Genomic DNA, 17,942 nt, shown 5'->3' on the forward strand with positions numbered 1-17,942 from the left:
GGAAAGCACAACTGTTTCACCTGAAACTTGGACATCATTAAGTTGCTGAGTTCTTATCGTCTAACTTGCAAATAATCTGTGAGAACCGCTGTGACCTCACTGGTCCGACCCACATCTCCTTTGCTCAGTGCTCAAGACCGTTTAACTAAAGGTCATTGGGACCCTGGGGAGACTCGCAGCAGCATCCTGAGCTGTGTGCGGTGCTCCCAACACTTGGGTGTGTTTGGTCGTGTTACATGATACGTCAACTGAATTTAGACTCCAGTGTTTTCCTCCTGGAGCAAGTCGACCGTGAAGCACTGAAGCGACTGCAAAGTATGAAGCTCTGCATCAGAGACCAGCGAAACACAAGCTAGAAATGGGAAGCGGTGCAGTTCTAATGATCAACTGTGGTTTTAAAAATCTAATCTTTTGGTGTCCGTCGTCTCTGACGGCTGATTCAACACAATAAAGTCTTTACAGGGGTTGTGGGGACAATTCCACCCGCAGCGACTTATCCTAAAATAGTCTCTTAACAGTGGTCATCATTCTGTTGTATACAAAACTCAAAGCAGCACACTGGAATCATCCACTAGGTTCAAAGTGCTGAAGACAAAATGTGACTAAAGTGGCCCTTACACAACCAGCCTGTTGACACAAAGATAAGCACACGTGTCCCGGCGCTCATCCGGAGTCTCGGCACACTGGAACATCCTGAGGATGATGTGCTGAAAATCCCTCTAACAAACCATACAATTACACTTTTGTGCTAAAACTGCTGACCTACTTTAAATTTCATTCGTCAGTGCACATGAGTGCATCCAGACTGCAGCTGCTGAAGGCTCATATTTTGCCTGAACATAAGGTAAGCACCTATTATTGGAGTATTCTGTCATTAAAAAAGAAATACTGTTATTAGTGTCGTCAGACGTCTTCTGTAGAAGTTATTATGCCATCATGTCAGAATTAATGCTTGTTTAATATGTAAGATACCTTCCTAAATTACTGGATACCAGCACATAACAGTTAAAACTGTAGCCCAATAAAGACAGTATGATTAATTATTGATTTCCTGGATTTTCTGCTTTGAGCTCAGGCAGCTCTTTTTTTGAACGATTGTATTCTTCTCATCCCCATTTGAAGTGTGTTGCTTCCAATGATAAACTAACAAGTTCTAAAGTTCTCACTGAGTTTGGAAAATGTAGAAGTAGGTGCTGGGTGTCACATTCTGACTGGGGCCTAGTTTGTGATAAATAGGTAATGTGTGCTTTTATAAATGATTAGCTCTTCTAACTTGATGGGCCATAGCGAACCGAGCACACTCAATGAAACACTTCAAGCTTACTGACAAAATGTGCCATACAATTTAAAAAAGAAAGAAACATTTAATTGTATGTATGAATTCTGCTTCGTGTTGAAACGTTCACAACAAAATCCCTGCTTGACCACCAGAGGGCTACTGAAGGATTACATAAAATGTCTCAAGGGTGGACAGTATTTAATATTTTTTAAATTGTAAATGCCATGAAAAGTGCAAAACAGATTCACTAATAGTTCGAAGCTTTGTACAAGTGGCAAATAAATAGGTCCGATGTAAATATTTAAATGCAATTAGAAAAAAACTGCAGTAACCGGTCAAATGCATCTCAAGGAGAGAGAAATTCAAATTATAAGCACAAATTCCAACAAAGTGGGCCAAATGAAAACTGCAAAAAGTTATTGAAATTCTTGAGCAAGAACTGTAGCACCACATTATGTAATAATGTAATCAATTTTCACCTCGTTATGCAATAATGTCACGTTTTGTAATAATCTTGAAAATGCGAGTGTTCCACTTCTTTTTAATAAAATGTCATTTTGCCCTTTATCCATGTACATGGTTCTGTGTTTAATGAGAAAAAAAAATATTATGATTCACTTGGACTAGAATTACATTTCACTCTTTGCTTTTTCAGAATGCAGGGCTCTACTGCTGGTATAACTTTTTAAATCACCTGCCATTGTAGCTGGTGGATTTTTAAAGTTACAAGCCAAACAGTATTTACACCAGCCATTTCTATTTTCTAGAAATGAAACCAGATTGTAAGTAGCCCTGAGTGCATTTAATCATTTAACCTGCATTTTGTAATAACTTGTAATAACAAAATGCAGAGTTTTTACATAATAAGTTAAACATTTATTACATTATTGCACATTGCACCATTATTACATAATGCAGAGCTACAAGAACATTGCAAAGATCAAAAGCTTTATGAAAAAAATAGCCTTTTAAGAAAAGTAACAAGAATAAATAGAAAAAACTCTATAATCTTTGCAAAATTTATTTTTCATTGCAGTCCAGATAATTTTTTATAATTTATCTTTTGCTCTTAATGGTAATACCTGGTTTACAGCACTGCTGTCTATACGGAGCAGACACCTGCCACCTCATGAGTTTCTTTTGCATCCATATGGGGGGCTTGAAATGTAAGAGAACATGATTACATGCTGATCCACTCAAGGTATTTCTTTATTCTTTTGAAAGACCACAACAATGACGGCTTCTCCAAGTCCTCTGACCACCCATGTGCTGAACACTGGCACGGGAGTCCCAGGGTCAAACATGGCCCTCGGTCTTTATCGACAGAACCCCTCCAACAAGACCTGGGAGTTGATAACCGCTGGGTAACAAGATGATACACATATAACTGCTGGAGAATATCACATACTACAGCAAAACAAATAACATGTATCATCTCAACAGGAAGACTAATGATGATGGACGATGCCCTGGACTGATCACAAAAGAGCTGTTTACAGCTGGTGTTTATAAAATGCATTTTGAGACCGGTCAGTACTGGACGAGTATAGGAGAAAGCTCGTTTTACCCCTATGTGAAGGTGAGGAAAAGATTCAAATGTTATGTTTCCCCATCTTATCATGAACAAGTTTTGTTGTATCAGGCCGACCGTGGCCTTCTTTGCTCCCTGTTTCCTGTTCATTTCATTATTAAACCTTATTGATTCACAAGCTGCTGTTGACAGCTGATTGTCAGTCTGTGTTATCATTTATCTCTTTCACATTTGTCGTTTTGATGTAGATTGTCTTCACTATCACAGACCCTGGGCAGAAGTACCATGTCCCTCTGCTTCTGAGTCGTTTCTCCTACAGCACCTATAGGGGGAGCTAGAGATCCAGAGTGATGACTTCTCTGATGGTTCTTCACTTCCCTTCAGAAAATAAAACTCCAACAAGACAATTCATGGCAGCACTGAACTATTGATTGATTGATTGATTGAACAAACCATTTTCACTTTGCATTCAGGTCTATGATTGTTTGTCATTACCTGCTGTGAAATGTTTCTTAAAGATGCTGTTACAAAATAATCACTGTAGTATTGTATTGGTTTCAATGAATAATGTATATGAAATAAACATTTATAAACATTTTATTACATGTATATTTGAGACTATTATTAAAATGTGTGTTAATATCTCAGCTTCTTCCCGTATTTATTATGATTACATAGCAATCAGAAAACTAATCATATAATGTAATATTATGTTTTTTAAGCAATGCACAGGGCAAATGAAAGACAATAGCAATAAATCAAATATTAATGAAAGCATTATATCAAAAAACTAAGGCCTCGTTCGCATGACAACCATTTCAAGTGAATAACCTTTATTTCATTATGAGGGTCGAGTTACACATGATGGTGCTTGGAATCACTGAAAACAGAACTTTGTGAAAACGCTCTGGCTCAGTGTCTACAGAGGAATACTCAACTGTTCTGAAACACACAATCGTAGTAAATCGTTCCGCGCATGCATGAAGAGGATTCATTTATGACAATGGATTCATTGTGTGCTTTACACTCTTCAATTTAACAATTCTTCTCCAATCAAGAATACATTTCCAACCGCATCATCAGGAGACATTTAATATTCTTTCATACAACATATATTAAGTGGGACTGAATGACAAAGAAAGACAGTTTAAAGGAGCTTCAGTTATGATGGTGTTCTGTTCTCTACTTGCACACTTAGCTGGTTTTACGCATTAAAACAGCACACACTAGTGGCCATATAGGAAAACTACACTGTTTTTAAAATCGTAGTCTAAAAGCAAACTCTTTCTGAAACAAAAAAAAGATGCGTTTTTATCTTGAAATGTTGTCGTTTAAGCAGTTTCATAAGGAACAACTGTGTGACAACCTTTTTATATGAAGTTAGTGTGGCTATTCTGTTTTTATGTGTTGGAAACAGCTTCACTCTATTTCTTCAGTCTTCAATTTTGAGTCATTCTTAAAACACCTAAATGTTTGAATGCAATATTTTCCAATTGTTTACATTAAATAAAACAGTTGTAAACTCCAATTTTAAGTACTGTGTCGAGAGTATCTGGCTGCAGACAAGATGGCGGACAGAGACGACGTCACTCCGCGACTCTGTGTTCGATTGTTCTTCCCTGAATCGGTTTTTCCAACGTTGATTCCTCTCCCCTAAACACGGGCCTAGCCTATGATTGTAGCTCAGTGCGTGTTTTAAGGACAATATTCAGCCCGTCTCATTCATTTAGGTCGACATTATATTAATAAACAAATGGCGGACGACGAGCTGGAGGCTATCAGGAGGCAGAGGATGGCGGAGCTGCAGTCAAAGCACGAGGTGAGGAATGAACACGAGCCCTTTTAAGGAGATGCTGACTCCAGTCTAGGCTAGCTTACTGGAGCTAAAATAAAACTCCTCAAATGTCGGATATTCACGATCCACTCGTGAAACTGAGGCTGAAACTGGAGCAATAAGTCTCACACTCTCTGCAGCTGAAGAAATCACAGCCATGATTGTCATCACTGCGAGGCGAGCTTTGTGTAGCCAGTGCTCCATCTGATAGCTCGATGGCTTCAACTGAAAGGAACAATAGGCTGTCAACAAAAACCCACTGTCAAGTAGAGTGGCTTTATAATATCCCAACTACAGGTTATCATTTACTCTGTTCCATCAGACGTGCCAAATGTCAAAAAGCTGCTTAGTGTGCTCCCTCCCTTCATGCTAGCCATTAATAGATAACTAACTACAATAACTAACACCATTCGATGTGTGTTTATATCGTTCATAAGCCTACTTAACACAAACATGAACACATGTGTATATTGTCATTAATGATTGAATCAAAATATCAATACCTTGCCAGTCAAGGCTCAATGGTTTAAAAAGAAAAGGTAGATGGATTGCTTTGCAAGAGGTTTTCAAAAGTCTCTTAAAACAAGAAAACGTATATAGATACACAGTACAATGGGTAAAAACACACATTAAGCATCTTAAGAGTTATGGATACATTTAGTACTCAGTTTGTATTGCATAGTTTGGGATCTAAATGTGATCAGAGAAAGGACATGGTATATTGTAAGCACTTTGTTACAATGTTTAAAAAAGTGCTATACACATAAAGCTGTTATACACCAGAAAACTGTACACTTTCATTAAACCGTGTAGAAAAGTATATATATTCTTGTGTTGAGAATATTCAGCCTTAGTGTCCCTACAAGAGATTAAAAAATGTGAATAAAACGATCAACCTTTAGGTACGTTTGCATGAACTCAGTATAGTGTGTAATGAAATATCCCCATCAATATTCATATCAGTGTGCCTCAGAATTCCTTTAAATATCAGGATTCTAGTTCAAGGAAGTGTGTGGCGGAGGGAAACATAGCCATCCCATGCCCCTGGCAAGCTAAAAAGCCCAGTATAATTATAAGCAATAACCATTAAAGGCCCGATGTTAAATGTTTTGCTTACGTTTTATCTAAAATAAAGTCATATTTTATGTCATGATTCAAAAAAATTGTTATGTTTGTGCACACTCTTGTCACACTTGTTCTTCTTTTATTTTTTATTTTGTTGTTGTTTTCTTTTGAGGGGGTGGCGCATATAAACACTGTTACTTGCTGTTGTGCTGTCACGATACTAGTTCAAATCAGATTATCAGATTACACTGAGGCTGCTCATTCTTCTATCGGCTAAACTTATTTTGGCCAGAGTGTTTAAGAACATGACGAAAAGTAGAAAACTACAAATCCATGTAACGATCACAGAGTGCTTCTATCAATCGAGTTTTAGAAAAAAAACGTTTCATTTTTTTTACAGTTTACTTTAATCAAAATTTGGCCATTACTAAAGTTCAAGGCTCAATGGCTGACGTGACTAAACTCATCTTGGTTAAATTGTTCAATTTCCTCACAAATACACTTTCCAATGATGATGCTGTCTTACATATTCTTTCAGAATGCTAATAGTCAGCAAGGAGAGGAGGCCAAACAGAGGTAAGGTATTCAACTTGTTAATGTGTGAGGAGGCTGGTTGTACAGCCTGACTATTTAATAACTAAATATGTCTTATATTTACTGGCAATGGGGAGTAGAACGGATGGGTTTATGTTGTTTCTTTTCTTCACAGAGAAACCGATATGAGGAACTCTATATTGGCTCAAGTTCTAGACCAGCAGGCCCGTGGCAGATGTAAGTTTGCTTTCAGATTCATTTTTCAGATCCTGAAATTTATTTGAGTAAATCAATGTTCTTTTCTTTCGTTCTTCTTCCAGTGAGCAATCTTGCCTTGGTGAAGCCAGACAAGGCAAAGGCAGTTGAAAATTATCTCATTCAAATGGCCCAATTTGGAAAGTTGGGAGGAAAGGTGAGGAAATAACATTGGGGACATGAGGAACACAACTTTTTTCTTCCATCAGCAGTGGAATAAATACTGTCCGGCTTTTGGCAGATTTCGGAGTCGGGCTTGATTGAGATCCTGCAAAAAGTCAGCGAGCAAACGGAGAAAAAAATGACGGTCACAGTAAGTACCTCTGGATTGTCATATGTGCGATTAACTTCTGCTTACTTTCTCAAGTCATATTTGCAATCCTCTTTGCGTTGCAGTTCAACCGACGGAAGGTGATGGATTCAGATGACGAGGATGATTATTAACTTCAAGCTGAAGCCCTGGACCGAGCCAAGAGTTTCTTTGATTCACTGGGACTCTTAATGGCATCTTTGACGAGTGTTTTCATTTTAACTCAATCTCAGGATGTCACACTAGCTTTCGTGTCTCTTTGGAAAGTACAAACTAGGACGAACAGAATGAACAAGGACATTGGGCTGATATAACACCGTATGGCGGGGGTAAAGTGCACCCGGTGTTCAAGGAGGGCTTTCTTTTGCAACTTACGTTCAGTCAACTTGCAACACATTTGTTCAGTTTGCATTGTACCCGGCTCCTCCAGTCCTCCCCAGTAGTTACTCTTATTTTTTTTCACCATGTGCGCAAGCTGTTCTGCAAGTATTGGAAATTAAACATTCTGCTGGTGATGCATCTTTAGCTCAACTCAATACAATGCTTTGTTTTGGTTTCAAGGTTAACCTCCCTCTAGCTTTGAATGTTGCTCCTGGACATTTTCTTTGTTTGCAGGCATGTATCTTGAAGGTTTACAGAAAAAGTAATGAAAAGCCTTAATATGGAATGTTTGTTTTTCCAAGTAAACTATTTCTAAAATTGTAATTCAGTATTTGAATGAGTATTCATTCCTCCTGAAAGCCTCCAACTGCAATTTTAACACACTTTGTTTTATTGAGTTGAGCAGAAAAGTAGAATCTTTACATTCATCAGTACCCCATTACTGAGAAAGCCGTCTGAGCCGTTATCGGTGTAGAGCAGGACTGTCAAACATAAGGCCCGTGGACACCCTGGAGTTCAGGATTGCTATTTTGACTTTCAATTCAGAAACGAGTTAACGATTGCCAAATGTACCCAACTTCTTTTGTTACTAAAAACATGATGAATAAATGTGACTTTTATCATGAAGAGATTGCGCAATATTCAATAACAATGAAACAAAATAGAATGAAGCACAAACAAGAGTGTGAATAACTAAATAAAGAAACACTGAGAGCAGCATCTTGTCTTACAAGAGAAGTATTTATTTTATGACTGATTTTGTAGTTACACAGAACGAATTTTGTAAAATTCCAAGCAAAGGACCAAAATAATTATATATTTTGAGAAAAATCTACTTGTATCTAGAAATGAAATCATTAAAGCGGTTCTACATTGTGTACCTTTTAACCTGGATAAGCTGCAATAAGGTGCATTGATTTACGTGCTCCCAGCAGTGCGGGACTAGTTTCCTGAAGGAAAAACGTCAGGAAAGAACAATACAGTATATAATAATAATAAAATTAAATGTCTGCCTTGCCACTAAGGCAAGCACAATAATATAATATTGTAACTAATCAAATGTTTAGAGATTAAACCTACACAGAATTGTAAAATGTAAAACTGCAGCCTGCCTCTGCTGACACTGCTGACTGACAGCTCGGATCTACCTGTGGGCGGGTCTTTGTCTTTGCCCCATTTTCGCCTGACTGTGGTCAGATGATTTCTCATTGGCTGTTCACGCCTGTAAGCGAAGAATGACGCTTCTGATTGGCTGTAGACTCAGCCATGTGGTCCGCACCAGCCAATCACTGGAGGAGGAGGAAGTGTCGTAGAAGCAGAGCAGCAGCGGGTCCTGGCTCAGTGTGTCCGAGGTGACAGATCGCAGGAGAGGTGTTTTTAAACTCCAGAAAACACTTTCAGAGAGACGAGTTTTGCTGCTGAGAGCATGGACAAGCCGCATATCGTTACATGCACTGCTCCGGTGAATATAGCGGTAATTAAATACTGTAAGTATCACCTCGACTTATTTAAAACTTAGCTATGTTGGGATTTACTAATGTGCACATGTTAACTGTAACTGAACACTGATGGAAAAAGACCCTGGCTACTTTATTTACGTTCTTCCCCAATATCTGTATTTTAATACACTTTATTTTCCAGGGGGCAAGAGAAATGAAGAATTAATTCTACCTATAAACTCATCGTTGAGCGTCACTTTGCATCAAGACGAGGTATTTAAATGAGGTTTTCTTGACTTGAATTTGTAGCTTTGTGTTTGTTGGATCCTGCTTAAAATTGCTACACAGCGCTCGTGTGTTCTCCTGTCATACCAAGAAAAGAGTGGAGAGAGACGACATAGATAATGCTTTGTTTTTGCGATCATATCTGTGTACTACAATGTCATTGTACATGTTCAGTGTTGACATGTTATTCATTTTAGCTCCTTTCTAGACCGACTCAGACTTCACTGTTTGACAAGGGTTTTACAAAAGTTCTGTTTGAAGAATGTGATGGACACATTGTAATACACTATTAGAATTCAATGTCATAAAACTGACCTTGTCCTTTAAGTGTGCTTGGATCAGGTCATCATTATTGTGTCACCCGATGTGCAGATCTTAAAGTAATACTATTTGTGTGATGGACACTATTGTATTTAATTTTTTTTCTGCCTAGCTGAAAACAACCACAACAGTTGCAACCAGCAGATCATTTGAGGAGGATCGAATATGGCTCAATGGCAAAGAGGAGGATGTTTCCCATCCAAGGATCCAGTCCTGTCTGAGAGAGAGTGAGTCCTGTTTGTTTTGTTTTTTTTCCTATGAAACTAAAAGTAAATACATGAAATTATGAAGAAAGTGGAGGTTTCAAAGTAATGTTTTGTTTTTGTTTTTTTTAATTCTCGGTTTAGTTAGGAGGTTAGCAAGGAAGAGGCGTAATGATGGAGGCCTTGGTTTGGATTCAGCAACTCTCTCACACAAAGTCCACATTTGTTCAGTGAACAACTTCCCCACTGCTGCTGGACTCGCCTCTTCAGCTGCTGGGTTTGCTTGCTTAGGTGAGAACGTGTGTTCAAGCTAAAACTATATTTCAAAGTAAAATTAAACATTTGAAGGATATTGTGTTTTCTGGTTTGAACAGTGTTAACCTGAAGTCCTTCCCATTTTAATTGAGTCGTTTATTCAAAGTGTCAAAACATTGTCTGCGTTTCCTGCCCATTTTTGGGGGGGGATTTTTCTGCCATACTGTATCTCAAATGACTGGTGTTGCTACCTTTTGTCTTCCTGTCTTACAGTTTACACTCTGGCTCGTGTATTTGGGGTTGAGGGAGAGCTGTCTGTCATTGCTCGACAAGGATCAGGCAGTGCATGCCGGAGCATGTATGGAGGGTTTGTCCAGTGGATCATGGGGCTCCAAGATGATGGGGAGGACAGTATTGCCCAGCAGGTGGAGCCAGAAACCCATTGGCCTGAGCTGAGAATACTTGTACTTGTGGTAGGTCTGGTTGCAAGTGCATGTGAGTGATGTGCCTGATTGTGTTTGTGGAGAACACTGAAAAGGCACACTTTGAATGGAAATTGAAAAACACCAAACCAGAATTCCCTTTTCTCTTTCTCGCAGGCCAGTGCAGCACGCAAGTCAGTTGGCAGCACTTCTGGGATGCAAACGAGTGTGCAGTCAAGTTGTTTACTTAAGGTACATAGTTTACCTTCTAATGTACATTTTATTGTATCAGTATTACTGTCAGCAAAGGAAAGGGCTATGATAATAATTTGCACTATATTTAAAAACTGCCAATCGATTTCTCTTGCATTAACTCTGTGTGTGTGTGTGTGTCTGTGTGTAGCACCGGGCAGACTCCGTCGTCTCAGGTCGGATGGATGAAATGATTGAAGCGATACGAAAAAAGGACTTCCCTGCATTTGCTGAACTAACCATGAAGGACAGTAACCAGTTCCATGCCACCTGCCTTGACACGTACCCTCCCATCTTCTACCTCAATAGTGTGTCTCAGCAAGTCATCAACCTGGTGCATCGTTACAACCGACATTACAGGGAAACAAGAGTGAGTGGCTTTACTTTTCTGCTCTCAAAGCCTTCTTACTTGGTGTAGAACGCTTCTTAGATTTCCATAAATGACATCACCATGGCAATAAATCTAAGGAAATCATGTCTTACGCCAGGAATTATTATAAAATATAGCGAATGAAAGAAGTAGAGATATGCAGCTGACTTCATAGGACATCATATAATAGGATGTCTGTTGGGTGAGATATACAGCTCACCATTTTAAGTTAATGGAAGCTAAAATATATATAAGCATCCTTTAGACAAGTAAGAATATTGTACCTCATGCATCATTGCTATTCTTTCTCTCTAATTAGAAATGCCATTTTGTGAAAGTTGAAGAATCACAGTGTGTATTTCCTTGCAGGTGGCCTACTCTTTTGATGCAGGACCCAATGCTGTGATCTTCACTTTACAGAAGGACGTTTCTGAGTTTGTCCAAGTTGTTCAACATTTTTTCCCCCCAGAGACCAAAAAGGAAAAGTGAGTTGTGACCCTGACTTAGTATCTGCAAACATGGATGCTATATAACTTATTTCATTTTGACACAATGATACATAAGCGCATTAAGATCAGGATGAATTGTTTATTGTTTTGTTTTAGTCATCAAAATTTATTTGCCTTTAACGTCTTTGACATGGTAAACTTGAAGTTCCTTCTCCTCTGCAGCTTCGTCAAGGGTCTTGCAGTCAACAGTGTTTCTCTGTCAGATGAGCTGAAACAGGGAATTGGTTTGGATCCCATGCCAAAGGGGATAAACTACATGATTAGTACAAAGGTACATACACACACACACCAAACAGGATATTTCTGTGAATTTATTTGCATGTTCTCCCTGTGACTTAAGTAATTCGTCATTCTTGTTGTCAAGGTTATTGGTGACTTTAAGTTGGCAGTAGGTGTATATGCGTGCTCTCCATATATGTGGTCTGGTGACGGGTTGAAAATAAAGTGCCGCAGGAATTTAAAAAAAAATCACTGACTGGACTCTATTCATGCCGAATTAGTTGAACATTTGTTCATCAGTCTACTTTAAATAGCAAGAGTACTTTTTGGAATCAAATACTGTTTAACCACACAGCAGCGCAGCACAAAGATGTGATAACACAGTCAGGTTTCAATGAATGTCTACATTTCCTTTTTAACATGCTTTGATGCAACACGGTCTTGCGTTGCCTCAACTGAATGCGGAAGCCCAAACTGGCTGTTTATGGCTTCTTTGCTTTACTGAAAGCTCAAATAAACTTCCGCCTTTCTAACGAGCTTTTTTAAGAAAATGTTAAAACACATACATAAAGTGGAGTTTGCATTCTTGTGTAAATCTGCAACATAATATTTCTTTGTTTTGTGTTCAAGGCCGGACCAGGTCCCTGTGTTTTAGAAGATCCCACTCAGCATCTACTGACCTCTGATGGACGACCCAAGAAAACCATGTGACGTCCCACAGCCTGCATGAGACCAGCTTCACGGGGCACAATGAAACCAGTTCAGCACATTGCCTTTAGTAGCTTGTAGATACGTCTTTACAAATCAGAATCTCAGGCTCCTCTCTTACTATTGAGTTCTGCCAAACTCCCTAAATTAGTTATTTTTTTATCTTTCCTTGATAAATCTTTGTTTGATTAAAAACCTGTACATTGCTCTGCATCCAAAAGTGTGCTGTTTTCCATCTGTAAACATGTGTTTGACTCAGGTAATTATTAAATAGTACTCTTGAAATGGGCAAATCATTAATCAATAAATCAAGCTTCCTGTAGCTAATTTTGGCCTGTATATGTTTTTAAAAAAAACAACACTTTGTGTGGATGCTTTAGTGTTTTTCAGAAAGGTGCTGTAATTACTAGCGTCAAAGATTTTTATTTTCCATCATGTTAAGTATCACTTCAGACAGAAATGGTGCTTTAGTTGCAATTTATTTGTAAGAATAAAAATCTATTTTAGTGGAAAACGTCTTCTCGTCTTTCTTTTATTTCATCATAATCAATTTTGGAAAAATCCAGAAGCCCAGAATGTTTTCTTCCCAACCTATAATAGCGTAAGAGACAGGCTGTTCTCTTAAGCTTCAAGAACTATTCAACACATTAACAGCAGGTTGTAATTGAAGGATTAGGCAGCATAAGCGTGTTTAATACTGTCCTAGAGGTTGACTGCTAGAATCCCATCTTGTCGGGTTAAAATTATAAAAACAAAAGTGTCTTTTTGAAAGGCGACAACTATGAAACAAGTCTGTATTTAATTTATGTGCCGGTAAAAATGTGAGTGAATGACTGCAGACAGATATACAGCCATAATCACAGAGTGAATGTCACGCACTGCACGCACCTGTTGTGCCGGGATATTCCACCTGTCCAGTAAATGACGGCCACGCCCCCTGCAGCTGCACACCTGCATTTTTTTTAGAGATGACGTTTGAGGCCGGGATTGGCTACGGTAAGCCCCGCCCCTCTGCCTTCCCACACACACGCTCATAAATCGATTTTCTTCCTTGTCGAGGCCACAGAGCGGTGGGTTCTCTCAGGAGTTTCGGCAGGTTGCAGAAGGCCTCGAATTTAAAAGCTATGGGCAAGATTGAGTGGGCGATGTGGGCCAATGAGCAGGCTCTGGCAGCGGGCCTCAGTAAGTAGAAAGGATTTTTTATATAACTATTCTGTTCAAATTCTCTGAAATTTGTGAAAATCATTGCTGACTTTGTAATGTTCAGGGGAGATGTAGCTGCCTCATTTGTAAGCAAACCTTGGCATTATACTGTGTTAAAGTTGCATTATTTGACATGGTTTTCCTACGTGCATGTTGTTTCCCTGATGTTGTTTTCATCGTGTTAATTTCCTCCTTCCTTTTTTCAGTTCTTCTCACTGGAGGTATTGTGGGTGTGAGTGGACAGTTCAGAGGCTGGCAGTTTGCTGCTTATGCAATGTATCCTTCTCATTTTATTTTCTAACAAACAAAGTTAATGTACTCCTTTTTGAAAATGTCTCGAGATCTACTCCAGCACTCATGTTTGAAAATCTATAGGTCACAAAATATAGATAAATGCTCATTTATTCTTTAAGCAACACTCTTGTTAAAGTCAAATGCTCTCTCTAGGCAATATTTATGTGATGAAATATGAAGTCTTAAAGGTATTAAGATTTATTTCATCTGCTCCTCTCGACACAATCTTATATGTCCGGTTTTTTTTCTGTTAATTTCCACCTTGCTTTTTTACAAATACCCCAAGTGAACTTGTTGCAAACTAATTTTGCTTTAGACCTGTTGTGTTTTGATTATTTATTCATGCATTATTCCATGTTTGTCTATGATCTCTGCATGCTTGTGAAGCACATTATTGTATTGGTAACAAAGGATCCTTGACCAATAATTAGTGCAGCTGGGGCTTTTGTGTGCCTACTTGAGTATCCCAGAAGCAAGAGGGCCAAGGGGACAAGTGTGGAGAGACGGTAAGTGATGTCATATTATTGCTCCATATTTGGTTCCACTTCAGTGTGAAGCTTAGGGCTTGTCTCCGTTTCTTGTTGTCTTTCAGTGGCCAGTATTGCTTCACCGTTTGCGTCAAAGCCTTTGGACCATTGACAAGGAACTACTATGTCAGGGCATTTTTACATGCAGCGTGAGTTCATTGTTTCTTTTGCTTTCCTTGACTAGACAACATTCCTCCTTCAGTCGGGTCAACAAAAGACTTTCTCAGCTCGTCATGATCATGTATTCCTCACTCTGTTTTCTTTTCCAATCCTCAGAATCTGTGTTCCTGGAGGTTTTATGCTGGCCACTGTCCTTGGATGTGTCTGTCTTGGCATTGCAAGCCTCATCTACTTTGGAGTGAGTTGGTAGATTTATTTTTTTCTTTCTCAGTGACGGAAGTTGAATATATCAGCTTTGATAAAGGTGTTTCGCAGATGCAGGAAGTGCCCATATAATGGAATTAAGGAAATGGTAACAAGGAAGAGATTATGAAATGCAACCAGTTCGGGTGTGTGTTTGAACCCAACCTTTCCCCACCTCCGAAAGTGTGTGTGTGTGTGTGTGTGTACAAGACAAAGGCAACTTTGAACCATTCGCTTATTGCAGTATTTCTGGATTTGAATTAAATTGATTTGATGGCGCATGATCTTGTTGTTTTTTTTCAGGCGGCTATCCGAGGTGAGCACTGGGAGCCTATTCTTCCGCGGACAGAAATCCGAAAACCAGGTGGAATGGGTGAAAAACCTCCTCAGAATCCACCACCAAGGCCTCCTCCAGATGTGCGCAGGAAGAATGTGAACGACCTGGAGGGAGCAGCATACGACAACCCCTTCTCTACTACTGCTGATGAGTAGCCAGCAGCGTCACTTGTCTTTTATCTTTCTTAAAAGTTGTCACAGTGGGACGTCGCCAGATTCTGTCGCTCTTGTTGAACAAATAATTTCCTGAAGTTTACTGAAGTCGGTTACAGAGCAACATATTGGGTATGCCCCTTCTTGCCTCAATTTAAAGGGAAAAACTATGCAATATAACATGAGAGGAAGGTGGTTAAAGTGACTTGTCCAATGTAATTTTTTTTTTTTTCTTTTTAAAAAAAAAAAAAAGTCGCTGCTAAGTGTCAACCAAACACTTCAGGGCCAATTAGAGGTCTGTTGGTAAATGTGATTTGTTTGCTGCTTGGATAAAAATTTTTTAACCCAATACTTGTATTCGGTTTCAACCACTGTGTGTTTTAACTTCTGTGGCATTCCTTGTTTTGAGATGTGCAGACCTGACAACAAACAATCATTTGTTTTCTAAACTCCTGTGTATTTCCTGGAAGCCAGTTGATCACAATATTTTATGAAGGTTTTGATTTGATAGGAATACATTTACCAATATTTTATTTTTGGGCTTAATCACACTGATACTAGTCACTTTGTCTATTTTTATATGTTGTAAAATAAATGTATTGCCTCCTTTTTGAATCGGTTGTCTGAATTACATGGAGTTGGTTTTAATTTGACTGCTTTCTTTAAACACTATTTTAAGAAATGTACTTTGGAACTTCCCCTTTTTGCAAGCACAGAATTTCATTACATGAGAAATTCCCCACTCATGTCAGGCTTTTTGTTTTTTTTTCACTTTTCTTTTTTTTTTTTTTTTTTTTTTGACGTAGCCAGTTATCTTTCCATCTTCATGAAGAAGATGTTACTAATTTGTTAGGCATGAGTGCAGGTCGTTAAACAAGTTCTTCGTGTTGCAATTGTAAAACTATAATCTTCATGGGTTTTCTTTTTTTTTTTTTTTTTTTGTATCATGGCTGGTTTGTCAAGCGGCAGCGTAGAAACCAAAACAAGCTTCCTCATTTGGGTTGGGGGTTGTGTGATATACAACACCCGTGTACTTTTAGATAAAAGTAAAGGCTCTTGACGTTCAGCACAGTCACATTTTCTTTCTTGTCCTATTATAGTTGGAGTAAAATTTAACTTTCTACCAACACTTTCAAGCTGATAAATGAGGTCAAACCGATTAAAGTAGTGTTGGTCTTCTTCAGGCAATTTTGTTGGGTGAATTCTGCCACCCTGTGCTGCAATAGAGAACTGCATGAAGATTCAAGATTATAAGATCTGTAGAATTAGTTAGCCATCACACATCCATCTATCTTCTCTATACCACCTCATTCGATTTGGGGTTCACAAGACTGAGTGCACCCTGGACAGGTTGTTGGTTTGCCACGGGGCCAGCAGAGACATACAACCATTAGTAGTGTCACCATTGAGCATGAATTGCATGTTTTGGACTTTAGTAGAAAAGCCACACCTTAACTGCAAGAATGTGAGCTCCATACAGAAAGGTGCCACCCAGACTCCAACTGGGGTGAGAGTCCTACATCGCTATGTGCTTCCTGCCATCATACAGGTGAAGGCAGACTGAATTTATGTCGTGCTGAGTGCAGCTGCAGCTCTTCAGGGCTTGTGAATCAAAATGTCTATTTCTCTCATATTTGAGAAAGTTAAAACGGCAGTTATTTTCAATTTGCAGACGTCCAGAGACGCGACTGTGTTCATGCAGTGGTTAGGGTTCTCTCCATAATAAGGTCATAGATTCTAATCTGGAATGGGTCTGCATGGTATTCATGTGCATGTGTGTGTTTTCTCTGGCAATTCTGGTTTTCTCCCACAGGCCTAAAAACATGCATGTGATGTTTATTAGCGAAGTGTGTGTGTGTGTGTGGTGCTTTATCTGTGTTTGCTCTGTGGTGAACTGGGGACCTGTCATCACCCAGGTAGCTCAGACTGGTTGCAATAATTTGATAAAGCTGTATAGAAGTTATATACTCATATCTTCTTTACTGCTTGATCGTGTATTGGTCCTGACACATTTAATTGTTCATAAAAAGTCCTAATTGTTTTATTATAAACTACAGTAAATACAAGGGGGCCACATGGTGATGCAGTAATTGGCACTCTCACCTCAGCAAGAAGCTCTATCTTCAAGTACTGTCCGAGGCCTTGCTGTGTGACGTTTGCATGTCCTCACTGTGTGTGCAGGGGCTTCCTCAAACAGTCCAAAAACATGCATGTGAGGTTAATTGGTGGTCCTAAATTTCCGCCAACCTGTCCAAGGTGTACCTTGCTTTTAGTTAGACAAGATTGGCTCCAGCGCCTCTCGACAGGATTAAACTTTATAGAAGATTGATGGATGGAGTAAATACAAAGTGTGAATGGTTTATAAATGGAAATAAAATAAGTAACAAAGATAAATCCGAAGGAATAGTGTTAGAAATATAGAATCAGGTGTCAGCTCTGTTAAAATAAAGATATCTATTTTAGTAGATTTAATAATTTGAACTAAACTGAAAGTGGTGAAGAGTCTTCTTCCTTCTGCTGGTCCCATTAGGGGTCGCCACAGGGGTTCATCTTCCTCCATCTCAGCCTTTCTCCTGCCTCCTCTACTCTGACACGACCATCTCCATATCTCCCTTCACTACATCCATGAATCTTCTCTGAGGTCTTCCCCTTCTCCTCTCGCCTGGCAGCTTCATCGCCAACATTCTTTGTCCAATATATCCACTATTTCTCCTCATCACATGTCCAAACCATCTCAACCAGGCCTTTCTATAGTTTTATCTGCACTACCTTTACTGTCCCACTGATCTGCTCGTTCCTAAACCTGTCCATCCTGGTCACTCCTAATGAAAATCTCAGAATCTTCATTTCTGCCACCTCCACCTCAGTTATCTGTCTTTCAGACAGTGCCACTG

General features: G+C 39.1%; 4 protein-coding genes across 4 annotated transcripts; all 4 read left to right on the forward strand.

Annotated features, from left to right (window-relative positions):
- The first annotated feature begins 647 nt into the window (after window positions 1–647).
- Window positions 648–3,456, forward strand: uraha (urate (5-hydroxyiso-) hydrolase a). The gene is made up of 4 exons (XM_080492205.1): window positions 648–844; window positions 2,504–2,643; window positions 2,723–2,858; window positions 3,059–3,456. Exons 1-4 carry the CDS (start codon window positions 791–793, stop codon window positions 3,146–3,148), a joined length of 420 nt encoding a protein of 139 aa, XP_080348331.1. The 5' UTR covers window positions 648–790; the 3' UTR covers window positions 3,149–3,456.
- Window positions 3,457–4,355: 899 nt separating this feature from the next.
- pdcd5 (programmed cell death 5) lies at window positions 4,356–7,908 on the forward strand. Its single transcript, XM_080490664.1, has 6 exons — window positions 4,356–4,629; window positions 6,248–6,285; window positions 6,419–6,480; window positions 6,564–6,655; window positions 6,740–6,811; window positions 6,895–7,908. The coding sequence occupies exons 1-6, from the start codon at window positions 4,564–4,566 to the stop codon at window positions 6,940–6,942; spliced, it is 378 nt and encodes a 125-aa protein (XP_080346790.1). The 5' UTR covers window positions 4,356–4,563; the 3' UTR covers window positions 6,943–7,908.
- Window positions 7,909–8,480: 572 nt separating this feature from the next.
- mvda (mevalonate (diphospho) decarboxylase a) lies at window positions 8,481–12,682 on the forward strand. The gene is made up of 10 exons (XM_080493432.1): window positions 8,481–8,676; window positions 8,831–8,901; window positions 9,347–9,461; window positions 9,582–9,728; window positions 9,966–10,165; window positions 10,292–10,366; window positions 10,518–10,736; window positions 11,106–11,221; window positions 11,408–11,516; window positions 12,095–12,682. Exons 1-10 carry the CDS (start codon window positions 8,616–8,618, stop codon window positions 12,173–12,175), a joined length of 1,194 nt encoding a protein of 397 aa, XP_080349558.1. The 5' UTR covers window positions 8,481–8,615; the 3' UTR covers window positions 12,176–12,682.
- Window positions 12,683–13,193: 511 nt separating this feature from the next.
- cyba (cytochrome b-245, alpha polypeptide) lies at window positions 13,194–15,663 on the forward strand. The gene is made up of 6 exons (XM_080458142.1): window positions 13,194–13,354; window positions 13,582–13,651; window positions 14,101–14,175; window positions 14,262–14,345; window positions 14,473–14,554; window positions 14,863–15,663. Exons 1-6 carry the CDS (start codon window positions 13,297–13,299, stop codon window positions 15,049–15,051), a joined length of 558 nt encoding a protein of 185 aa, XP_080314268.1. The 5' UTR covers window positions 13,194–13,296; the 3' UTR covers window positions 15,052–15,663.
- Window positions 15,664–17,942: the final 2,279 nt, after the last annotated feature.

The sequence above is a fragment of the Lipophrys pholis genome (assembly GCF_963383615.2).
Source record: "Lipophrys pholis genome assembly, chromosome: 2".
NCBI classification, from domain to species: Eukaryota; Metazoa; Chordata; class Actinopteri; order Blenniiformes; family Blenniidae; genus Lipophrys; species Lipophrys pholis.